This window comes from Pelecanus crispus, chromosome 15 (assembly GCF_030463565.1).
Source record: "Pelecanus crispus isolate bPelCri1 chromosome 15, bPelCri1.pri, whole genome shotgun sequence".
Lineage (NCBI taxonomy): Eukaryota > Metazoa > Chordata > Aves > Pelecaniformes > Pelecanidae > Pelecanus > Pelecanus crispus.
The window spans coordinates 6,289,167-6,315,079 of NC_134657.1; the positions used below are offsets into that span (position 1 = coordinate 6,289,167).

Sequence of the window (25,913 nt, forward strand, 5' to 3'; positions counted from 1 at the left end):
AAAAAAACAAAACACCACACAAACAAATCCACAGAAGTTTTAAAAACTGTAAAAAGGGAAGGAAAGAAAACTATCCAAAGATGTACTGAGACAACACAAGTGAAGAGAAAAGAAAATTATTCTGGAGGATGTCAGCAGCATTCCCATTCCCTTTCACACCCCTTCTCGCTCACCAGTCTGCGATGGAGAGCCGTGGACAGGGAACGACCGCTTTTCTTTGTCTTCAAAGAAACATGGCTTTCAGGAACTTCTGGGTGTGACTCCGAGCAGGGAAGGGGAACAGGCACTGCTCCTCCCAATGGTACTCAGCACCCCTGAGCAAAAAAAACCCATCAAAAATGAAACCAACCACCTTCCCAAGTATCTCCTCCTCCCTGGAAACTGTACTCAGTTCCTCATTCAGGTGTCTATGCATCTCTAGCAACTTTTAAAACAATACCAAAGACAGACAAAAAGACAAAAAAAAAAAAAAAAAAAAAAAAAAAAGGCAAGTTCCGGTCCATGTTTACTTCATTGTGGATGGTACGGCACAGGGGGCTCAGTGCTGTCCCACGGGCATGGGGCTGCCCTCTTCCCCGGCACATTGGCCCTTTAGCACACAGAGAATGGACTCTGCCTGTGCTCCAGCCCTGCAGAGGTTTTTGGTTTTTTTTTTTTTTTCATTAGATGTTTTGTTTTAAAGAGAAGAAGGAAAGAGTATGTGCTTTGGAGGGTTGAAGGGTCACAGGCCTCATTCCGACGTGGCCCCCTCCCTCCTTCACATGTACAACAGACTCATTTATACATTTGGGGTGGGTTTTTTTTTGTTCGTAGGGTTGGGGTTTGTTATTTTTAAAGCCTTGTTACAGAGGTGGATGTAGTTGCACATTCTGGCCTGCTGTGGACCATGAGACAGATACCTGTGCGTTCCCAGAGGAGGGGAGGGATGCTGGGGGATTCAGGCTAAAAACAATGGGTAGAGTTTTTACTACTGTGAATGAGATGGTAACTCCTGGGGGTGACCTCCTGTGACTTGTACAGTTGTGAACAACAATCACATGTGGTACTTTTCTCTCTCTCTGTCTCTCTCTTCCCCCCCCCTCTTTTTTTTTTTGTTTAAACATTGCACGTGCTACCGTTTTTCTTACAAAAAAAATAGCTTGGTGGTACATTAGCTTCTTTATATTGTTAAAAAAAAAAAGTCATTATCCATCACATCACGATAAAAATGCTTTCCAGCAATCAATTTAAATAAAAAAGAAAAACACTTAATTTACAAATGGTACCTAGCTTCCTGAGCTCCTTGTAAGTGGTTGCTTTACCCAAGAAGTCGCCTTCCTTTCACTGTGCATACGCTGGGGCAACAGGCCTTACCCCTGGCGCTGGTAACTCGCGGTGCACTGGAGCTGCTCCGTTTCTGGCCTAACAAAGCTGATCTGAGGGTTAGCTCACAGCTGCTAAAAGGCAGACAGCACCTTGCTCGGCTAAGTTAGAGAAAGGAGAAAAAACCAACTCCTTTCTCTTTTGGGAAAAAAGGTAAGTTAAAAGCTTTTTCTTATAGCTAGGGCCTTACAATTCTCATCTTCGCAGTCATATCCCAGGCTCCCACATGTAATTGCCTGAAGCCGCAGGCTTTGCCAGCCATAGGGAACCTCGGTCTTGAGCACTCCTGAAACACCTAAGGAAGCAGCAGGTGCTTTGGCCCCCTCAGAGTGGGCTATAAAAGATAATAATGATGATGTTAATAATAAAACTTAATTACTGATTTCTGAGGTTATCTCCTCCCCCGTATGGGACAAAGAGTATCTGGATGCGTGTCTGGGAAGGGCAGATCTAGTAATTACTGTAACTGCAGCTGGGAAAAAGAAAGAGCGTTCACCACCACCATATCTCTATAGAGATATCTCTATCCCTATTCCTGCTGCTAAGCTCCAAAAAGACATAACGAACGCTGAACGAAGCAAACACCCCACAACACCGTACGACAGCAGTAATTACCTGTGCGGTAATGATGGCTGGACACAGGAAAGGAGCGGCACTCGGTGTAGGACAGGAAGAGCATAATTACCTCTTTGCATACACTGAGTTGTTATCACTTACACATGTAGGTGAGAGGGAGAGCACTAGCCACTACTGTGCATTTGGGGTTTTATCTGCAATAAGGCAATGTTTCTGAGCTGTGGTTCTTCTGACTCCATGAAAACAGAACTTTTAAAAAAAGAAAGGGAAAAGGTTGTTCTTTTAAAATGTTTTTAAAAAAAGCATCTTGTCCTCTTGTGATGTGCAGGAGTAAGGGTGCCCGGAGGGGAAGACGTAGGCAGTGCAGACAGCAGAGATGAACACACCTGCGCAGGTAGCTTGGCCACCCCTACTGCTGCCAGATAGCTCCTGACCTCACTCAGTGGTGGCAGAGAGGAATAAAGAAAGACCATATTTAGTCCTGGCCCTCTATCTTCTCCAAAAAATCTGCATTAACAAATAACAATGCTCTTGAAAGGCACAGTTAATTTTCAAGAGTGATTCTGTCAGATACGCCCTAAGAATACTTAACTTTTCCTACCTCTCTCAGCAAATATCCTCTATTTCCAGTTTATTTCCCAAAGAAATATGTTTGCTAGCTGCCAGTCCTGCAAACTAGCAGTGGTCTCAAGAGATAAGCTGTTTATATTTTCCCAGCAGATCACAAATTGCCCTTACCCACCTTCAGCTACGCAATGTCCTCCCACAAGCACCACTCCTCCAGGAAGACACAGAATGAGCTGCATCTAGAAGCTGCCCAGGGGATGCAGTGGTTGGCTTTGCGGTAATAAAGAAATTCCGGGTGCCCAGGACAGCCTGCAATGGTCACTACTGTTCTCAGGACTCACAGAACAAACCAGTGTTCACCACCAGCGTCAGCAGCTAGGACTGGCCCTGGAAGGAGGTGATTTTGTATCACGACGGATAACAATAGGTCTGTTACAAAGCACAGGCTCAGACTTGTCCTTTGTTTTCACTAAGCAAATGTATCCTGCGCAAATCCAACAGCCATCACAAAATGAAAGTACGTTTCCTACATTATTAGTTTTGCCTTTTCTTACTCCTTCCTGCCTGCAGAACCTCCCGTCTCCATTCACCACCCCCCCCGCCATATCCTAAGGCAATTAGTTATAAGTTAACTTCTTTAGCGTACTTAGAGCCAGCTTGGCAGAACTGACTGAGCTGCTTCTGATGTTGCTGACAGAAGCTTCCATTTGCAGTAAAGATACAAAGCGCTGAAACACTCTGCCATCCTTAAGAGCTTCTTGGCAAAAGGGAGGGTTTGGTGAGGGCCCCAGACCAAAATACGGGGTGACATGGGTGGTTGGCTGAAAAGACAGGAGCACCCTCAGACAAAAGAACTTGTCCTTTCCTTGGTCAGCTCGCGTACGCTCCATCAGGAGCTGAAACTGAACCCTGTACTATTTAAAGCAGCAGATTTTAATGAGGGCTTTTTATTACCTATGGTGAGCAGTTTTACTGGCCTTGACGTGACCACAATTTTACTGTTACCAACAACATAACTGGTAGAAAAAAAGCTTGAAAGTCCAAGTAGCATCTCCGCTGTGTCACTGAGAAAAGTCCTTGCTGGCACCTGAGGCTGGCCTCCCACCCTCCACGCTCCCCAGCTCTTACCACCTCTCTGAGAACCCGCTACAGGTGCCGAAGGCTGCGTGAGCCAGTACGCAGCAGCTCTGTAAGGGATAAGCTTGGAGGGGGTGGCTGTGAGGGTGCTCAGTCCTCATCAGAGAAAGCCAAGTCCTCCACAACGTCCTCTTCTCCTTGGGCTAGCTGTTCGAGGTCAGAGCGCGACATCCCACGAGTGCAGCTCCTCTGCTTCTGTGACCCTTGGGAAACCCGAGCAGCTTCCTTGCCTTCCTCTGTGGGTGGAAAAAGAGAGAGGTGTAAATCCTGCTTTACTGGGAGCGAGAGGCGAGTCGAGGCAACTCATTGCTAATTAATCCCAGACACTCATTAATTTATTGGCGCCACTGCAGCGCCCAGATAGCGGCAGGAGAGCGCTGCAGGGTGCTCGGTACAGCACTGCCTCTGAAGTACTTGGGGCGATAGGCAAGGAGACCTAACTAACTGTTGTGCCTGAGGCAGAAACGCAAAATAAGAACTGGGGGGCATGAGACAGGCAGTGCCGCCAAACCTTCAGCCCTCGCAGCTCAGGTCAGCGTTCCTCACTAGAGATGTCAGGCCAGGCATTAAGAGCTGACAGACAGAAGCTGGCGTAGAGAACTGCAAGACTCCCAAATGCAAAACTAGCCCCAAGCTCCCTCCTTTCTGAAATGATATTTCAATACTGGGGAGCACAAGTGAGAATTGGTTTCCAGGGGCTGTGCAGGACTGTACATGTCCCCATTCCCAGTGCCCTTGCCTCTCATTCCAGAAGCATGGCTTGGGCTTCCTACACCTCGCTCCCAAAGCGGGCCCTGCAGACCATCTTTCTTAGGTTCTACCAGCAAAGCATCCGCTCAGCACCACCGCCTACCTCCGGTCTTATGCCCACAGCCTCTCACAAGCTGTGGAGGGTGGTGGCAGCAGCAGTGGGACATGGCTGCCTCTCCCTCATCCACTCCCCAGATCAGCTGCCAGGCTCTGCCAGCTCAGCCCACTTGCCCAAAAAGCACAAAAAAAAAAAAAGCTACCTCTGGCTGCCCAGATCTGGGGGGCTGGATACGCACTGCAGTCCACATCCTTCAAAACTGCACTGGTGACACCAGAACATCAGGCCCACAGAAGCACCTCTCCAGGGCACGGAGAGCACGTGCGGAGTTCTCCAGTAAGGCCCTGGCCTGCTGGAGTGTGGGAAGCTGTCACGGACACCAGCTCCTCGCTGTTCCATTGCCCAACCTGGCTGCATGCACGAGTGTTTTGGTAAAAAGCACAACAGGAATGCTCAGCACGCAGAGCTTAAGACTTGGGAGGGGTGACTCCGTCTGCCCTGCTTGCTTGATGTCTGAAAAAGCACCATAGGCCAGAAGCACCCAGGCCTGAACGTCACTGGCACTACACCAGCGTACCCAGGCACTAAGAGCCTCTGCTGGCTCTACGCCGTGCTTCTACAGCCGGAAACGAAGGAAGCTGCTATTAGGGGTGAAGGAAGGGAGGAACAGAGTTCCTGCTCCCCCAGACACCAAGGAAGGGTGCATTGCCTTCAGCTTGTCTGAGTACTCCAGTAGGCAGAGAGGGAAAAGTCTCCCTCTTTATCCTTTAGAGCATTGTCAGAACATGCATTGAACACCCATCTATTCTCGGCGCCGAGGTTTGGGCGTGCATGCCAAGCCACAGCCATCTGCCATGCTAAATCAGTCAGATTTTAAGCTCACTTGGCCTCTTTCCCCCCTCCTGCTCTCCCTGCTCCCCAAACTAGTAAAGAAAGCCTGCACACAGGCGCTTTTGTGGCTGTTCCCCACAACCACACATCACACCCAGTGGCATGCTGAGGAGCAGAGCCTTGGCACTCTAATACAAAGGCCTAAGCAAGTGGCACACAAAAACCAGCAAAGGAACACCACAGCAGCCAGAGCGCCTGGCAGGCCCAGCTTCCGTCTGCTAAGCTAGCAGAGTGACTTGGCAGACGCAGGCAAGACGGAGCCGAACGCGGTTAGCTGCGCTCTGCTGGGGTGCCGAGCAGGCTCTCTAGCTGGCTGTGGCTCTGCGCAAGGGACGGAAGGGAAGAGACGCTCTCCTCAGCTGCAACAAAGCCTGGCTTGGCGTCTAGCACAGCCCTGGTGACGCAGCTGGCAGCTTTCTCAGTAGCCATTCAGACGGCTGTTCTGGCCTGCTAGGAGCATGCTGAACTGGTAGCCTCTCCCACTGACACCCACCCTGCTTCCCGATTCTGTCTCTGGGCAGCAGCTACTAACTTGCAGAAGTGATGAGGACCAAGCACAGAGCCAAGCCGCTGGTTCTAGCAGGGTCTGTATGCAGACAGGCAAATACCACTGTTTTGGTGCAGAAACCCCAGGACTTGGAGAAGATCTACCAGTCCTATCCTGGCAGAAGCTGTTGAGAAGCAGCAACTAAAGGGTTACCCCTGTGCAGCACCCCGTACCCCAGGCACTGCTCAGATGAAAAGCGGAGTGCACCCTCCGCACCCCTGTGCACGCGTAACCTGTGGAGAGTCTTGAAGCGAGGTTTCTGTACCCTGTTGGGGTGGGCTGTACTTCAAGAGTTTGTTTGAGCCTCTCTGCAGGAGGCCCCTGAAAAGAGATGAAAGGGACTGGTGGCTTGTTAGAGCAAGGCCTGCAAAGACCTTAACCCTTTCGCTCTCTTCTCGGTATAAACTCGGAACTGCCAGCTCTCCCTGTCCAGGGCGTGTTTGTAAAAGTCCCTCCTGACACCCTGCAGCTCAGAACAGCAGCACAGCAAGAAAAGAGGAGACGGTTCCTTTGCAGGGGAGCTCCTAGAATGCAAGGGAGCCTTCAGTTACCAGTGCTGTCAATAATTCGCTTCCCCTTAGCCCAACTGCACTGCTTACCATCTGAGTCGCTGTCGTCTTCCAATTCTTCCTCATCCTCCTCGATTTCATACTGTCCTTCTTCTTCATCATCATCCTCGCCATAGTCCTTGCTGCTTGCTTCTGAACTGTCATCTGATGCCTGCTTGGCTTTGGCTTTACCTGCAAGTATTTTTACTATGTAAATGGAAACATAAAGAGCAGCGCACAAGCATACATGCAGGCGGTCTGTGCAAAGGGCAAAGTATCGCCATTCCAAAATTCAACCTGAGGAATACAATCATACACACACTAAAGGGGAAATCTACCATATTTCTCCAAAAGTCACGTACCCTTGCACCAGAGGCCCAGAGAAGGATGCATTTCATTTCAGAGGCACCTGCTAGAGGCCAGGAAGGCCAGGCCACAGAGAGTCAGAGAAATCACCTCAGAAGTCCATAGCAGGCTTTTGCTGCTAAAGCCCAGGATTTGCCGCTACCTGGTATTTATGGAGCACCACCGGCACAGCACTCAAGCATCCGTCATGAAAATAGCTAACTGTCTGCCCTGCTCAGAGAAAGCTAGGAGATGAAGATGGAGAAAAGAGCACAATAAGAAGAAATGGGCCTACTGAACAGATGTGAGAAAGGAGAAGTAAGTCACGAAGCTGAGACCAGAGAAGGGCTGGTTCCACTGAGAAAGAGTGCCTGTGTATATGCACCTCCACCCCTCCATGGCTATATGTAACTGAAAACAGGGGTAGACTCTCTGGTTTGGGGCATCCCTGTAAACCTCTCTTAGCTTTCTTCCCCTCTGTTAGTCACAACAAAAAGGTCTAGGAACAGACATTGCTGCAAATTCCCTCTGCAGATGGCTAGCCAGGTCCAAGGGAGCCTGGCAAGAAGTATTAAGAGCCTCTGGGTGCTTGGCCTGTGGGAAAGTCATCTGCCTCTGAGCCTCTGGAACCACTTCTTTTACTCATGTTGAGTTCACTTCAGCGGAGGAGTGCTTCTCCCCTCTTCTCCCTCCTCCGGACAGCGTGAGTCACCGGGCATTTAAATGACAGAATACAAATTCTGTACAGAGGGAGCTGGAGAACCAGCTGCTCCTTGCCTCCTTCCAGCCACCAGCCCTGAACTACTAAGCCCAGCTCAGTGCTGCAGGTTGCCTGCCCTTGCTGACAAAACTGCTGAAGCAGCTGTTTATTCACACTTCAGACTCTCTGCTTGGAAACTGGCTGTACATCTTTCCCACATTGTGATTCTTGGGCCCCACCATGGCATCTATTTTTTGCCCCATCCTCCCTCCTCAGCAGCTGACCTATGTTACTCACTGAACTGGATACAGAGCCATTAATAAGCTGGCTGCTAGCATTCCCAGCTCCCCGTCATCACCCTGCTCGCTCTGCTTTCACCCATCTGTCAGCTCTGCCAGCACGCAGCCTCTGTGCAATTGCCCCCCGAGGGATCGGAAGCTACATCTCATGGATGGAGCGATCTCGGGTGCCCGCAGCCGTGCGGAGAGCACCCGCTCCACAGCAGAAGATGGATTGCAGTGCTGTTCACCGCACCACATCATATTGATGGGCACCTGAGCAGCTCAGGCAACAACCGAGAGGGGCATGCTCTCATCTATCAAGCAGCACCAGCAAAGCACCGACAGATGCAGCTACCAGCTCATCTGAGAGTATGCAGACAAAGCAGCTGTGGGCAGGAATTGGGTATCGGGCCCTCGGGTCATTCCTACGTGCTACGACACAGGCAGCAGGCCACTAAGAGGAATTTACTGAATTTCTCCAGCCTCCTGCTCCCCTCCCCTAAGCTCTGCCCCTGCCTCCCCTTCCACCGACGCACACACAGAGGCCCCAATACAGCCTTCACGCAGAATTCAAGCTTCCATCTCCTGAGGCAGAAGCGAGCCAGCAAGACTCCAGAAGACAATGCTTGGGGTGCTCTGGTTAACTGGTGCTTCTCCCCTCTTCCTCCTCACTCTGCCTCTAGGTCCTCAAGCTGACAGCCCGCAGCAGGAATTTTGCCACTGAGAAGGGCCATGATGATTCTGTTAGGAAATGAAAATGTCTGACCTCTCCTTCCACACCCCTGGCCCCCACCAGTCTGGCATTAAATTGATGTAATATGATTACGTGAGGGATAAATGAAGAAACCTGTTCAAGTTCATTAGAGGCACACCAACACCTAATATGGACAGATCACTCATTACAGCCAGGCCCGGAGAGACACTGCAGCCACGCTTCCTTCTCGCCTTTAATTGCCTCATGACGAGGCAGTCCAGCACCTCTTTCTAAGCCATTAATAATTTCCAGGAGCAGCCGCCTTTCCTCCCAGAGATCTGTCAGCTGGTAAATGAGAGGAACACATGAACTTCCCCACCCCCACCAGCGACACACAGATTGATCAAATCCATGCTCTTTCCTCCCCATCTCCTGGCTCTTTCCGCCCTTGCCTGCTCACAGGTTCCTGAAATGTGCAAACTTGTTTCCTCCTCCTCTTCAGACCTTGCAGAGACCCAAGCAAGGCAGTCTTTCCTGCCTGCCAAATGCTTTCTCCATTCCAGAGGACAGCTTGTCTTGATGTGATGGAACCGTTTGCGCTCACCACCTTTCCTGCCCCTTGGGGAGGATGCCGGGGGCGTGCAATCCTGCTGAAATGAGCAGGCAGCTTTCAGCTCCACCTGCGCAAGGTAGGGGGAACCTCCCCTCAGATACACAAGATCAAAAAACTGCAAATTCATCACACTCCTTCCTTTTCCTGTGCAGCCATATCTGCTGCATGCATCAATACACTGCTTGCAATTTATTCCCTGGTGTGGCTGCACCACAGCCAGGTGTAGACGAGAACAAAGCAACCAGAAAGAGATGCAGGCAGCGTCACCTTGTTAGAGGGACCACTATGCTGGTATCCTGGACACGTCAACTCAAAGTCCTGTCTCAAACCCCACTCCAACTGTGTCGAGATATCCCTCTCTCTCCTGCTTCAATTATTACGCCTGAATTTTTCATATTGACTCGCTGAGCAGGGACTAACTCTCCCCAACAGGCTATGCAGCAGCACCCCCCACCAAACTTGATCTCGGTTGAGGTCTCCCAGCGCAATGCAAGATGCGCTGACAGGGAGCTAACCAGCGCTCCTAACTTCCAGGTTCTGAAAGGAGTGGATATGGATTTGTGCTGATGAACTTGCTGACCGAATTCCGAGGAACTGTCCACCACCCTGTGTTCTTTCAGGAACCCCTAAAATAAACAGAAGTGCCGGTACTGACAGAGCAGTAACGACAAAGAAACCCAATGAGACTTCTGAAAACACCAGACACAGAAATGTTTGTTATTGCTAGTCTCGCTAGGATTCACAAGAGATTAATTCATTCATTCAATGTTGGATTCAGCAAGGCCCGAGAAGTGAGAATGAAGATTCAGATGGGTGGGGAGGCTTTTTACAGCAGGGATCTGTGGCCTGCAGCAAAGGCTGAAGTCAGGTTTGGGACCCAGGAAAGAAGAGACTGAAGACCTGCAAAGCTTACGGAGCTAGGGAAAAGGCTGCTGCTGTCAAAGATAAATGGCTTAGCACGGTGTTGGCTGCTAAGGCTAAGATTAAGGTAAGGAAGGATCAGAGAGCTCAGCTACTGCTGGGTCCTGAAGGACTAGGAAGAAGGCCTGGGCCAAGGGGGATCAGATGGCCTGCTATCAGCCTTTCATCTCCAGCCTAATGCAAAACCGGGGTTAGGATTCAGAAGACGACAGGCCTAAGAGATAGGTTTATGCCTGGATCCGACATGGTCCATTAAAGCAGGATGATGGCTGCAGCTAGCACAAGAGGCTGATCAGCAAGCTCAGTGGGCAGCAGGCTTAAAGAGAAAAAATGCTTTTTACAAATAACGTCTACGTTAAAGTTGTGGCACGTCTTACCGCGTTACCAGGGGATGCTGTGGAAGCCACATTAACAACGAGGATCAGGCGCAATCAGGAAACCGACAGATTCATCAGTCGATATTAAACAAAAGGGTGTCTCTGCAATCCTCAGTTCAGAACATCTCTAAGCTGCTGACTGTAACCTCCCCTGCCCTGAACATACTCTTCCCCTCTTCCCTGGTATCTCTATATACTGCAAGAACACTGGAGGTGTTTAGCTTGTACCTGCATCTTTAGGCACCTGCCTGTTATCCCTCTCCTCAACACATGCAATTATAGTGTGGCCCTGGAGCTGAAGGGCGGAAAGATTCGAGGCTGTAACACCTACCTGGAGCTGACTTTCACCTCTGACTCACTCCAAGGATACTCCAGGAGCCCTGTGAGAATCCACTACCACACGGTTATGCCCACACTGATTCTCCCCACAGAAACCTACCCCATCTGAATCTGCTCCCCAGCCCGTGCCACGGTTTCTCCTACTTCCTGGGAAATCTAGGATGCTTCCTATTAAACTCCAGGGCAGTCCCCAGTGGCCTCTCCTTGCCATCCTGAGGGGTGCTGTTCCGGGAGGATTCTGGAGGAGGTGCCTCTGCCAGATGCTGCTGCCGTTCCTGCTCTCCAGTGGGAGGAGAGCAGGGGCGGGTGGTTCCCATCTGGGAGCAGCACAGACTGGGGCCAAGGGCTGTTCGAGCTGCAAACACCAAACTGCTGGCGGCCATTTCCTGCAGCAGTGCCCGGGGCTGGATGCAGCAAATCTCCTTTCTCTGCTACAGCACAGCTGAAAATGGTGGAAGCGGGGGTAGACAAGAGCGGGGGACACAGAACAGAAGGGAAGGTAATGCACAAGTGCACCAGTGCTCCTGGAGGACAGCATGATCGGCACGTTGCCCCCCTCCCACGTGCAGGGACGGTTTTCAGCAGCTACCCTTGTCCCCCCCAGGAACAAGTGATGGCAAACTGTGAGAATAGGAAGCTCCCCAACCCCCTCAGTTTGGGAAAAACGTGCCATTCGCTCCCTGCGTGGGATTGGAAAGACCTCTTTCAGAAGCCCGCTCTGCTCTGAGAAATACAAAGGTCTTTGAGTAGAAGTTAGTTCACGAGCAAGATGTTTTGGCTAGCAATGGTTAACCCAAGAACTCTAGCTGCTCTCCCGGCCTACCCTATTCCAGAGAGACGAGGGACAGTGTAAACTGTAATCAACATTTCACTGATACAATACTTAATTTAAATTAAACGAAAAGGTGAGGGAGGGCTTTGAACAGCACCTAAGTAACAGAAAACTGATGATTTCCTGGTTGTGAATTTGGTCTGGGACCTGACAGGCCAAAACAACTACTAATCGGAAGAACGTCCTGTCAACACAGGAAAGATTCTGCCAAGCCAAAGCTGTGGTTGGTGAGAGATGGGAGCCACTTTCACTACGCCTCCATACCCAACATCCCACCAGAAAGCCACAATGACGCTGCACCAGCAGCACGTTCTGAAATCCAGACTTTTCTGTAGTAATCATCAGGGGGAAGAGAGTTTCCCAGACCAGGGCAACCATCCTCACAGATTTAACCCGTGGGGTTGCCTAAAAGGATGAGTTACGGCAACAGAGCACTGCAACTATCTAGCTAGGACTTTTCTGGCAGGGAATTTCTTCATTTCCAGAAGTCCCTCCCTCCCTCCCTCCCCCTTCTTTGCAGAGGCCTACATATGCCCAGGACTCTGGAACCATCTCTTTCCAGTAAGAACTCTGAACAGAATTTTGGGTGCCGCTGCTAAGCCTTGCTAGTGAGCAGAGCATGGACATCTCTGGGTATGGTTGACCTTTCCAGTGAGCCTCCTATTCTTTTCCCACATCAGCCTTGGCACTCCTAAACCATGCCCCTGCTTCCATTCCCAGAGCAGGGAGGGCGCAGCCCTCCAGCCCCATCTCTTCCTGCCTACATCTGGAAGTAGTGTTGTGTCAGAAGGGCTGATCTGCTCCGATGAGCTTCCCAGATCCCCACAACACATCAGTGTCACAGTTACTTTCACAGCACCAACCTGTCTCGGATCAGGTCTCTCCCTGTCACTGCTTTTCAAGGAGGTCAGCATCACTGGGCATTCTCAGCTATATTTCTTGTTTTCCAGCTATATTTCGTGTTTTCCTCTCCCAGAAGGTCCAGCCAGGGAAGTCTTATCTTCCTGCCTAGATTTCTGCCATCAGTCGCTCAACATGTCTCTCTTGGAAGTAGTTTGAGGATGATTCAAGATGAACCAAAGTCCTTCCACTGTCCCAGACTCTCCTTTTGCCTTATTTGAAGGGAGGAGATCATTATGCCTTCAAACCTCACAGGTAAAGAAGCGAATACATAGGCCACAGCAGCTGCAGGGCCTCCCAAATTCCCTTGCATCTGGCCACCCAGTAGAACAATGGCCACAAAGACAGGGAACTGCAGCAAATTGAAGCATGGGCTTCTCTGACTTCCATCTGCAAGCAGCCCTGACAGTTACTGAATGCAGAGCACGGCTGGGAACATCTCACACCCCACACAGAGTAAGAACAAGAGCTCATTGTATGCATCTCCCAAGACGCAGGCGCTTTTCCCAGCCTCCCTGTTCCCTGCCCCTTTCCCACTGCGGAGTCACACCATTGCCTGGAGGGGACTTCACCCTACGCTACTGTACAGACCCAGTGCTCCGCTGTCTCCACCCAGTGCCTCAGGATCCATGGTGGGGCTGAGCACAGTTGCTCCTTGAGATGGAAGCTGCCTACAGCGCCTGTGCCCTCCCTCCAGAAAACACCCTACTACGAACAAAGGCTATGGAGAGGCAGCTGACCTGGGAACATTGGAAGGCAAGACCCATTACTGACACTGCAGTGCTGATGCACACTCAGCGACTAGACACCGCAGACTAGATACCGCAGCTGTGAGACTCCTACAAACAGAGCAGGGAGAGCCCTCTGAAATCACCTGGACCTCATTTGCACTCTCTTCACAATATATGTCAGCCCCTTAGAGCTGCCAAAGAACCTCATGGACAGATGTCACAAGCACATGTACAGGCAGGGGGGTAAAAGCCGCGCCTCACAAGTAGATTGCAAACCTTTATATTTAGCAGATTTCTACAGTGAGCTGGCAAGCACCAGAAACAAGGTAGAAGCTGCGTACATTAAGCGCCAGTCAGACAGCTGCCACAGACCTTGTATCATCAGCAACGTTCATCACAGACGTGCCTCATTAGGATCTCAGTACACATCCAGAAATCCATCAGTCCAAGAAATTTCCCAAGCGTACAAAAAGTCAGTTCCAGGGAGGCACAGGAAGAGACCCTGGGTTTCCCTGGCTCCCAGCAACCTGCCTTCTGAACTGCAATTATCACTGCCTTTTTAGAAGCCACTGGGATTCTTCTAAGGCATTGGCTCACATGGCAGGCAGGACAACCCCAGCTATCGAGGATATATCTCAGCAAATCATTTTGATGTCACACTGATCTCTCAGTACCTTGGTGGGTCACATGCTCACTTTTGCTCTCCTCCCATTCTTTGCTGGGTCACCTACAAAAATCCACTGACTTCAACCTCAAGCTATCAAACAAGAGTTTTCCAACCTTTTCTTCCTCCTGTGTCACAGATGCCTGTGAGGGAGACAACACTCATTGGTTCTGTGGTTAAGTCTCAAATTTATCCTCACGCCTTACAATGTGCACAACAGACTAGGACTTCATCCACAGATTAAATCTCCAAACAAGAAACCTCTGTATTCCTGCAAGTCAACCTACTATATGACTTTCTAAATAGAAAACCTGTGATAACCCAAACTTTCCAAATTATAAAAAGACCATCTAAGTTTTTCCTCAAACCATGTGGTGAACTTTTCAGGCAGGTTCCACAATTTACTGTGGCCCCCTCGTGGTCACAGCCAGCGAGTGACATCACTCCATTTTCTCCAGGGCCTCTAGACTTTCTTGGCTTGTCAAGAACACGTGCAACGTCAGTCACTATAAAATAAATAAATCAGAAGTGCATGCAAAGAGAGGATAACCATTCTTCCATCAAAGATCCTTGTTCTGGTAGCCAGCCCCTATGACAGCTACTGTTTGCAATTACATATACAGCAAAGACCCAGCATGCTGTCAGGTAGAACTTACTCCTCTTATACTTATTCCTCTTTTATAGGTGCAGAAACAAAGTGTGGATTTCTGCACCTCCACTCACGGTGCAAAAAGACAGCAAACACTTTTATGTTCTCCAAGGTGAGACTTCAGCCCAGAATCTGCACAGGTTATAAGCACAAGCAGGAGAACTCACTCTTTGGGAATTACAGTATAAACCATGGCTGCTACTTTGAAGCCTTGAAAGCAGGGCCTGAGTTCAGCCAAGTATCCCCTGGTTCTTGGACTATCATGTTGAGGTCAGTGTCTTTGACAAAAGAAAGGTGCAAAGGGGAGGAGAGAGTATGGGCCATGTACAGAGGACCACTAATGAAGGATTAAGGCTTTAAAATGAGCTGGAGTGATGAAGTAGGAGGGAGAGAAAGAACTACCTTCTGTCTGTCACTTCAAAAAGCCTCCAAAAGGCATCATCATCCTGTGCTCTCTCTCCCTAACAGAGTATCTTTTGAACCGAACATGGCCAGCATGCATCCCCCTTAGGGCAGGGCTGTACTGACCCGCATCATACAGAACTCTGGACAAGAAGGTATGCCCAGCCCCATACCTTTTATAGGGAATCCAACATTCTCCTCATCAGAGTCACTGTCCAGCTCAAACAGGTCCTTGAATTCCTTCTTATCTTCCTCCTTGCTTTCATCTGGCTTCTTACGCTTAATTTCTGGGAAGTTCAAGTCTTCAAGCTGGAAAAACCGAAAAACAACAGTAAGAACAACCTTAATTTGTACTTTTAAACATAACATGCTAAGCTTAAACACAGGAACTTGGCTTTGCCCAGTATGTGTAAGCCACACTGCCAAGAACAGTTGGGTCTGCCTGCTGCCAACCAGGGGAGCAACAGACAGATTTGTGAGCCAGTTACAAAGGTGAATGATACACGCAAAGCACCACTGCTCTATTGATCTTTACCAAATAAACTACTCTTGCTAATGGGCCATCTCCTGCTGGTAGGTACCAGGCATGGATAAAAATGCAAGACATCCATGACAAGCTGGCTGTCCTAGATTGCTGGACTGAAAGCCATGCAGGCCCCATGATCTTGGGCAGCCAAGCACAATCAAGCCAGACTGTGCTGGTCATCTCTGAAGTAGCAGTTTTCCACCAACGCCAGAAGCTGTGACAGCTATAGCAAAGGCACTATCTTTTTGGCTGCGGATTTCAGCTCGGTTAAATGGTGAGGTGCTGAAGATGCTTAAGGTCTGTCTACACCATGGCTTCCGTGGTTGCTAGCCCTTAAGGAGATCAACGGGCCAAGAGCCTTGCTGCTGCAGACAGCCAATATCAATGCCATTAAGTACTTGCAATTGACACCACCTCACTGCTCTTTACACCTCTCCAGAGGGGGATTACGGGGAGGATTTACTTGCAAGGGCTCAGGCCAGCAGGGCAAAGATAATCAGAATGCAAATTAAATCCCAAGCGCTCTCTGAACATCAGCTGCCCACTGCCCGTGCCTGGCTGCACACCTCCTGGGAAGCACTCATGCATTAGCACACATTAGCTTGCTTGGAAACATTCACCCTGCGAGTAATAACTCATTTGCTCTCTCCCACCCGTCACACCACCCTTCAACACACTCCTCTCTGACCACATCCACTTCAACCCTCCCGTGAGCTTCGCCCAGCAGGAAGAGCAGCAAAGCACACTCTATATAGAAAGGCAGCTCTCAGCACAGAGAGAAAAAGAGTGAGAGTACAGGGATGGGGGGGGAGAGATGACGAGAGACACAGAGATGCACATTTGCTCCTGCAGCCAATTCCAGCAATTTCTCCCAGCCTCTTTCATGGTTATGGTCCCCAGCTGGGCAATATTGATTCTGGGAGCTGAGCACTTACAAGCAATAACCTGCAGCACCAGGATGGAAAGTCAGAAGCTGGCCAGAGAAGGGGAGATGGGAGCAAATCACTAACCACCATTTGCAGGGTCCTAATTTTAAATCATCTTCACACCTGCTCTTTTCCACTGCGAGATGCCTCTCCTTCCACCCGCCCTGCAGAGACCTGCTGGGCTGTCCCCATGCTGGGAGGATGCATGAAGAAAGCAGCACACGACTCGCTTCCCAAACAGCAGTTGTTGCATGCCAAATAACAGATTTGGGAAGCAAAACGCAGCAAGAGCAGCAAACCAGAGTCACTGCCAAACGGCTGCCCTCAGTTGACCTAATGACGTACTGTAACCATCCTCCTTCCTGGGGTGGTTCTGCTCCAGCAAGCTCCATCATGGGGCAGGGGAGCTGCTACGGTGAAAACATTTTCCTTAGCCCCTACCAGTTCTGGTGGACAAGACAGGCTCATACTTCACGGGCTTCATGCTTCACTCCTCTCATCTGTTCTGGCATATAACTTCATGGAGGGTGGGAGGGCAGAGGGAGGTGCTCCAGAAATACTGGTTCAATGAGAGGCTCCAGGAATAAAACACAAAAGTCTCGGAAGCTAAAATACATCAGCAGCTATGGTTCTAACCCAGCATTAGGCTATGATCACAGACACAGTCCTCGTGTGTGAATCACGTGTGTGGATCCTCGTGTGTGGATCAGATGATCCCTTTCAGTTTATAGATTCCTTGCCTCTGCAAGTGCCTCAGCCAGGTCATGCTGCCATCACCCCAGCCTCGGGGAGAAGCCCCGGTGCTTCCTGCACCCCAAGACCAGGAACACCATGTCCTCCCTCAGTAGCTCCATTTGGGTCAAGGCCTCTCATGTCCCAGAGATGGTGACTCCAACAGGTACTAGGAACTGTACCCTGTGGCGTGTCACCAGTACGGCTGAGCCGACTCTGGAAGTCTCCTGGTCACCAGCAGCACCTCTGGGCCCTCTTCTGTGCCAAGAGCCACGCTACCTGCAGAGCCCCTGTCTGGCAGCACTGCTAGCTATCGCTCTTCCACAACAGCAGCAGTTAAGTAAGAGTCCAGCACTGCCTAACCAGGAAATGGTTGATGTCGAAAGTGTCACAAACAGAAGCAGAAATCCAGTTTTGACAACAAACAACTGCTGCATCAACTGCCCAAGTCCCTGTTGGCTAGTCCTGTTCTCCGTGACCCTGGTCACTGTTACTGCTCAGCAGCAGTAAATGAAATGCAAAAATCATCCAAGGTCTTATTCTCCCTCCTCACACATCCTGAGCATGGGATGTTTCCACAGAACGCATCATTTAGTAGGTTTAAAGTGGAAATGGAGCTGTGTATGAGTAAAATGTCTCATGTACATGATGTGGAACAGTCTTCTCCAAACTTCTCCAATTCAAGGGGACAAAAGGGAGGGAGACTATCTCAACATTGTGAAAAAATTTCTCCAGTATCCTGTGCAGGGCATGTACAGCAGGGAGCTGTTAGTTGGGACTTCTTTGTATTTTCATACTGCCTAGGAAAAGTCCCCATTTCCAAAGGCAGCCTACAGCTTTGGGTGACATCACTACTGCTTGAACTCAGCCTGGGCATATTAAAAAGGACCTGGTGTTGAATCGTGCTGAGTTGTGCTACCTCCAACTTTCTGAGACTCCACAGGAGTGCCTTCAAAATGGGCACCTCAAAATAAAGGCACCAGAAAACCCTACTAGCTGCAGAGGGATCGCAAAGCAAACGAATGAGACTTGTACTGAACCACAGCTCACAGATACAGCCTGTGTTCATCACACAGTAGCAATAATTAGGTAATTTGGGGGCCAGTCTTTTAATCCCCGGCTAGAGGGTTACTATCTACTGAGTCTCACGAAGCTGATTAGTCTACATCCCATTAAAAACCATTGGGAAAAGCAAATGGAATGGGCAGACAGGGTCAGCGTTGTTATATAAGGCAAGCTGCAGCTCATAGCAGCTGAGAGCCAGGCTGATTTTTTGTTATTATTTTTTCTCCCCAATGGCTGCTAATGGGACATGGATTTTCCCAGCCCTAATGGGCCTCATGGCGTTCACTCTCCTGCTGGGGCTCACAATGCTGCATCATTAAGCTAGCAGTCCCCACCGAGAGAGACAACAGCTCCATTCACCAAGCAAAGATGCCAGGCAGCCACAGACCTTTCGGAGAGCTAACTCCCAAGTCTGTCTCTCTCTCTCCAGTCTACCTGTTCAGCCCACTTTCTCCAAGAGAAAACAAGTCCCTGTTACTGCCCTTCAGACTTCCCCCAGTTTCAGAAGTCACCTTCTTGAGCCTTGCTATAGGAAAGCAACCCTGCTCAAGGGGAGCTCTCCACTTCAGCTGGTCCTGGCCACCCCAAGGAGCTCCAGCTCCCCTCCTCCCTTTAACATGAGGTGGGGGCTTGTCTACACTGAGGCCTGATCTCCTCTCCCCTTGTGATAGCTGCTTCAGTACCAGGAAAGTGTCAGCTCACAGCAGCAGGGCCAGTTTTGGGCAAGAGATTAGCCCCACTCACAGACATCACTGCTTGCTGTTTCTTAGCTCCCCCTGCTAATTTCCTTTCTGCAAAGGCCACGTTCTCCTGCTGGGTTTGCACAGAAAACAAGCATGGGTTTTGTTCCCTCTGCATGGCTGCCCCAGGGAATTTCAGCCTCCTGTCCTTATCTCAGGCTGGTATATGATACTGAGCATTTCTAGGATCTCCCAGGTCTTCTACCATGCTCTGGGACTTGGCTCAGAGCCAATCATCCTCATGTCCCATCGATTATTTTAATTGTTCCCCACCATACGCTGGAGACACCAATTATATCTATTTCCTGCTCCCTGGCCAAGAGCCTAGCTCAGCCACTTTCATTGCATTAGCATCGAGACAGCTTTCCTTTAGACTCCTAATGGAAGCAAGCTCCCACCCCCACCTTCTGCATCCTGGAGTGCAGTGCCATGAGGAGTGGCCAAGGAGCCTTCCCTTGGGCAGGAGATGTGGGAAACGGCAGTCTGAGCACTTCTATCCAGACAGCAAGTCCCACCTCACAACCAGCCACCCCCACACGGGTGAAATAAGAAAATGCAAAACAGAACTCATGTCTGATATTCCCTTTGGTAAGAGGAGAGGCATCTTCTCCTCCCTACTTTCTGGCAAAGTTAGGTTTTAGCATGGCAATCCAGTCACATTCTGCAAAGCTGGAAAAAGCGCTAAAGGCCTACACAAGCTCAAGTCATTCTGTTTTACTATCAAGAAAGCAATGCAATTTGCAAGAAGTTATGCAAACTGCCTAAAGCAATGTGTGAAGGCCCGTGAACGTGGGGATGAACACACAGAACCGGAACTGTGCATACAGTCTAAACTTCAAAACTACATCACGTGCTTGTTCCAAAAGTAACATCCACCATAAGGCTATTGCCTCAGTTGCTCAGACACAACTGAACCTGTTACCCAACCTACCCCTGCCAGTACACACAATTACTCTATCACTACTGTCTTCAGCTTCCTAGCTTTGAATTACAAAGGCTGCTGTACCAACAGGTCTTGAACAGCACGAGCCTCAACAGGGACAGAGGGAAATTTCCCATAGCGCTACTTCACCCTATCTCACCTCTCCTCTATTAACTTGGGCAAATGAACACGCTACAGGCAGGGGATGCAGATGTTGCACCTAGAGATCCCAGCAAGACAAAGCTGCAGAGAGCTGAAGACACCGGCTAGGCTGCTGTCCAGCCACACTCTCACTCTTTCCAATGATGCCCAGCCTACGCACTCACACAGCTCAAGCCAATTTCAGCTCACACCAGCAGAGCTGATTTTGACCAGCCACCATCCTGCTGCCAGGACATGGCTCTCTTGTCTTCCCATGACACAGATGATGTCCAGTAAGTTAGGAATTTCATTCTTACTCTTTCTTTGCCGCTGATTTCCAGTTGTATCTCCTTCTCTCTCAGCTTCTTCCACTGAGCATAATACTTGGTCAGAGGTGTCCCCTCCTCTTTGACCTGCTTCTCCCATTGTTCCTGTGGAGAGGGGGGGTGCAAATTTAAGAAAGGTTTTCAAAGCAGTTTTCCAATACAACTTTGGCAAATGCAGGGAGTCAAGAGCAGAGGTTAAGACCCTTTCCCAAACCGCCTTTTCTCAGGTCCTGGGTAGGAAATTGGCAACCATGACTAAGAATGCAAGCAGGACTAAGTGTGAATTCAGGCACAATCCTTTAAGCAACTACTGAGTCAGGAGTGGTGTGACTGACAACTCTCCTTGGGTAAAGCAATGCATGGGCACTGCAAGGAGATCAAAGCAAGCCAAAAGATGAAATGGACAGGCTGGCCAATGCAACAGCTTACGTATGCAACACCAAAGCACAGGATACCAATGGCACTGAAGGTCCTCATAAAAGAGCATCTATATGGTGGTGCATAAGATGCTTTAGCTTATGGAAGATAAACAAATTTTCTCAGCATGGTGGCCTGACATGTGGGTTCCCAGATTCCTATCTCTCCCTTCTAGAAGAGGCCTGGTTCTCAGAATTGCTAAGAACTCACAAAAGGCTCTCCTAAAATCAGCTCAATGCCTTCTGGGATCCACTATTACTATCTTGGCCTTGATCATTCACTTCTACTCTAGCTCTAGTGAGAAGACACTGATACAGAAGTCAAGTCAGATGATGCAGCCTACTGTAATGAAAAAGAAATTACTTCAACTGAAACCCAAAGGTAGGAATCAAAGGGACAGATCACAGGATCCATCAGGACAAAAACTGTCCCCTGCTCCTTCAATGGAGGCATTTGATTACCTGCTCAGTTCTTGCTTCTTAATTCAGAAAAACCTCATGCAAGCATTTACAAGACCTAAGTACCAAAGATGTCTGATTGCCTTTTCCCCCCGTTCTACAGCCAAGTGTTTATTTTTGAAACAAACATTCCCCTGCAGGGTCTTGGACTCATCCCAACCTTGAGAGAGCAGAGCATGAAGAAGTGCCGAGCCTGTTTCCGCTGTCCAAGCAGGGAGGTGCAAACACCGTAAATGGTGGGAAACAAATTAGATGGTTAAAAATTCTTTTACGCTTCAATCATTTGGCATGTTAGTGATGAAAGGGGAGTGGTGGTATGTCGTATTAAAATACATTCTTCTTAACCTGCCGCCATCCCTTTAACTTAAAACCCACACAGAACCGTACCTGTTAACTGGATTACCACAGTGCCCAGAGGCTTTGCATTACCCCACAGTAAAAAGTCAATCTAATGTAAGCAGAAAGACATGACATACAAGTAGGAATTGAAACAGGCGAAGGAGGAAGGGAACAAGCAACAGGAACAAAGGTTAGCATAGATAAACTCAAAGGTCAACACAGAGCCAAAAAGAGTATCTCGAGTCCAGGGCTGACAACAAATCCAGAGCTCTGTACGGGCAGCTGTGTGTACACAATGCTCCTGTTTGAGGGTGGGAACAAAAGGCCCGATCACCTTCACAGCAGAAAACACAGCAGCAGCTGAAATATTCTTCAGCAGATCCCAAATCAACCACTTCTGGGGAGCTGAGCCACAAAACTAGGGAGCTGTGGTGTGTTTGCTGCAGTCTGTGAGCCAAGGTGTGGGAAAAAGTTTGTTTAAAGAGCAGCATATGAACCAGACGACAGAAAGCACAGGTCTCTGCAGTGGATAGAGCAGAGCTCCCAGCTTAGACAAATAAGCAAATACTCAGTGCATATTGTGAAGTGAAATACATCAGTCTCCGCCAGCTCTCGATTTGGCCCATCACTGGGAGGGAAGTGGAGATGATCTGTGGTCTCTGCAGCTGGCACCAGGAGCTGAACTCTGGCAATTAAATGGCGACCAGCTTGTGTCACCTGCACTCTAATGGCGCAGAATCTATTTATGCGTCCTACAACAGGCGCTATCAATACTGCATCAAGCCAAACAGGCCCTTTCTGGTAATCACGGGTCCCAGACTCACAACCCCCACGAGACTGTTTGCAACACGGCTCTAGGTCTGCACGGCTGGAGCCTGTGTCTGCTCTCCGGTCTCCTCCCTGGCAGGCTGACTGAAAGCACAGCTGATGTACGGCCGACTCCAGCAGCACTCGCTAGCGGAGACGCCAGCCAGCAGACAGCCCAGCTTTACTGTCGATCTGACCCACCACTATGGCAAGAGGAGTAATTCCCGAGGAGTACAAAGTCACCCCATTTATAGATCAGGCTCGTATCAGGCTGCCAGCTGTAATCAGGCAATTTGTTGATGCTGCTTGGTACGGACAGCCGCTGAGAAAGACTCTTCCTACAGAGGGCAAAAGTCTATTTGTTCTGTCTGATACAGCTTTTTTGGTTTTAAAGTATGCTGGAATCCAGAGATAAGAAAGACCATTAAAACACTCCCACCTTTCTAGTCAGAACACCTCAACGGGAATTTCTGAGAGAGTGGATGCCATCACACCCACTTCAACCATTTGCAATTCTCCATCTATTACTGCTTTTGCATCACTGTGCTGTCAGGCAACACCCGGCATGGATCAAGCCCACAGCGCTAGCACTTGTAACAAAGATCATCACCCACCCTCCAGAAAAACCTCTCATCTGAAATGTGAGATGGGGATGAATGCAGAAGATCTGGAAATCCCATGGAAATGAGGCAATGCTTTCCATCAGCTCATTCCCTCACTTCACATTTCATTAAGCGTAACGGCCTGCTGGGCTGCGCTGTTCTTAAACGAAGGTTCCGCAGCTCAGTGCAAAGGTCTGCCTGGGAAGCCACGGAGGAGTAACGCAGCCTGGCACACACCGCGGATCCTGGTGCACTCTTTTCCTTCCCTGCATCTTCCCCTGCCAGTCCAGGGCTCACACTAGTGCAGGCAAACCTAAAATCAGAGCTGCACATTACGCATCCGGATTCAATTTCAGCTGCAGGCTCCACTTTTTTTGGCTCCCCTCACAAAGACCTTAATTAGTATAGTAACCTATTAGCATTGTACTCTCAAAAAAGCACTGACTCTCAAATATTAACCTGCTTCTTACAAAAAAGTTCTCAATCTTAAAATAACGTGGAAGAAGTCAGGCTGAACACATTTGGTGTGCCTATCCCTCCATACCACAGCTCCTGGGATGCAAGGGGGGATCCCTCCACATTCCCTCTACGTAAAATTAAACATTGCACCACCATGCTCTCCTCACAGCACTAAGTTCAATCCCCAGGCTGTATCTTCTTTAAAATTATAGAATATAGACCCTTAGGTAAAATCCAGCTTTCTAAAGCATGCCCACTACTCAGGAGTGCAGATCTGATCACACTCACAACCTTTTTCCCCCTCATTTAAAACTATTTCTCTGTAATTCCCCCCATGAAAGCCGCATTTCAGCATGTTGCATGGAAGAATTAGCTCAGAATTTGGACTCTGCTCCTTACAGTGGAGCAGACACAAATGCATGGATGTGAATACCAGAGAGCATTTGCTTTCAATTGCTCTTGCTGGCAAGGGGGACATGCAAATACCTCTCCTCCCCTCACCCCTCTCCTTCCCTTTTCTGGAAGCGTTTGCTCATGAGAAGTGCCAATGCCCCACATACCTTGGAGACAGCCTGGCAAACTAAACCCAGATTTTGAGGGACACTCCAAATCCTTCTGGGAAGCCCAGTCTCTGTGGGAGATTTGGCCCTTCTTGGGAATCTACACCATCTGCTTGCAAAGGAAAACACAGGGCCACCTGGGCACAAAACCTGCCCCCTGGGCACAAAAGATAAGCCACTACGGCTCTTCCACCCCACAGAAGTACGCAGTGGGCTGTTTCCTCTGCTCCCAGGAGCACTGATACTAACTGATGGAAGAGAAAGGCTCCCTTCTCCTATGGGACAACACCACACTGCAAAACTACAGACTGCACAGGCAGTCTGAGCATGCTCCCTGAGCAGCACTTCACACTGTTGCTCTATCCCCTTAAACGGGAAACAGCTGACTCCAAACGGGCTTGGCAAACTGGTGCCCGCTTCCCTTAACCAACCTCCCTTACTCAAGGCAGGCTGCCTGTTGCTGCCCCTCCAGAGCCAGCCCTGCCCGATCATGCTAGTCAGCCACCCAGATGTCCCTGGGAAAGCAGGTGCACCGATGTCAACTAGTAGACACACAGGCAGCAAGATGTTAAAATAATCATTTAGTTCTTACACAAGGGACTGCAGCCTGAGTTGCTGGGAAAAGCAGACAGTGGCAGAGTTGTTGGAAACCCTGTTTTATTTAGCCAACGGCCTTCCCCAGCTCATCTGTTTCATGGAGAGCCCTAGAGGCTGAAATCTCTACCTCTGCAGAGCGGGTGGGTGGTCGCAGCATTGCCCGCAAAAAAATACAAAACAACAAAACCCTAACCACTTCACTCCAGACGGGAAGCATAATTCCTTCAGCAAAACAGTCCAACCCCGAACGGCATTTACAGAACCAAGACTACTTCGTCACTTCAAACCCAGTTCCATCAACCCCTTAATCCCAGAATCGTGCTGCTGTGTCCTGGCATTGATATGTCAGGATTTCAAAGGCTAATTTTTCTGCAGTCCCTGCCCTTTAGTGTCTGAAGACAAATTAGTCTGCACTGCAACTTCTGCTCCGTACTCAGCTCCATGCCAACAGGTGGAGCTTTCAGTGATGCAGAACTCCAGACTCTCCAATGATACCATGTGGCCAGAGAGACCACTCCGACCCATCAATTACTTTGCAGACCTCTCTCCTGCCAGGCAAGGAAGAGTCAGACCCACTACTTCCTCTCACACAGAGAGGCATGCACACGCACAGTTCACCTGCTATCAGGCTTGCAAAAGCTGCTGAGCTGGATAAAACGCAAAGATAAAATGTCCAACCCAAAGGACACGCAAAGCTTCATCAACAAGGCTTCCTTCCCTCCAGCTTCATTTACATAGGGCCTGGATTTCAAATATTTCCGAGTTTAGGTCAGGTTAACAAGTGCCCAAAGAAGGATGGAGCAAAGCAAAAGAAAAAAAAGCTTCAAGCAAGGAGACTGAAAAGTGTGTCCTGACAATATGCCACACTGTCCCTAGGAGCCATCCCCTGGCTCAGAGCAGGCAGACTCCTGGAGCAGGGGGAAACAAGGAAAAAGGCTGCATCTCAGCCTGTTAGCCAGGTGGCCAACTATTAGCTAACACACCCCCTAATATATTGTTTTCTAGTTGTGCTACAGTTCATTTCCTAAGATAAGAAGCCGTTCTCCATCATCACCTTAGTCACTCCTCTTCATCTCATCACTAAGGTAGAATCCTGGCAGTTAACTCAACTACTCCACAGGCCCTATGAGCCACACAGAGCCACTGCAACTTTTCTAGGTGTCGAATGTGCTCAGCATTTTCTCAGCAGGCTGGATGTTTAGGTTGCAGACAGAATAATATACCAGCATCTCTCTTGAGAAGCAACTGCAGTGCCCAGGATGCCTGATCACTGTTCTTACGGCTCATAACTTTCCTGATTCTATAGCTCTGTCTCCACAAGGGCCCAGGAAAATGGGGAAAGGTTTGCCTCAGGATCCTGAGCTGCCACATATCAGTCTGCCAATGGCTTGGTTCTACACTGCTGGAGACCG

At 49.4% G+C, this 25,913-nt stretch overlaps 1 protein-coding gene across 2 annotated transcripts in view; it reads right to left on the bottom strand.

Moving 5' to 3' along the window:
* Positions 1 to 2,887: 2,887 nt before the first annotated feature.
* Positions 2,888 to 25,913, bottom strand: part of NOC2L (NOC2 like nucleolar associated transcriptional repressor) — a 54,672-nt gene continuing 31,646 nt past the window's right edge. For both annotated transcript variants that reach the window (XM_075721513.1, XM_075721512.1), the window contains exons 16-19: positions 20,254 to 20,367; positions 15,058 to 15,193; positions 6,488 to 6,628; positions 2,888 to 3,878 (exon numbers count right to left, since the gene is read on the bottom strand). In XM_075721513.1, the coding sequence (XP_075577628.1) occupies positions 3,733 to 3,878; positions 6,488 to 6,628; positions 15,058 to 15,193; positions 20,254 to 20,367 (537 nt within the window). In that variant the 3' untranslated portion in view covers positions 2,888 to 3,732. The remainder of the gene's footprint in view (positions 3,879 to 6,487; positions 6,629 to 15,057; positions 15,194 to 20,253; positions 20,368 to 25,913) is intronic.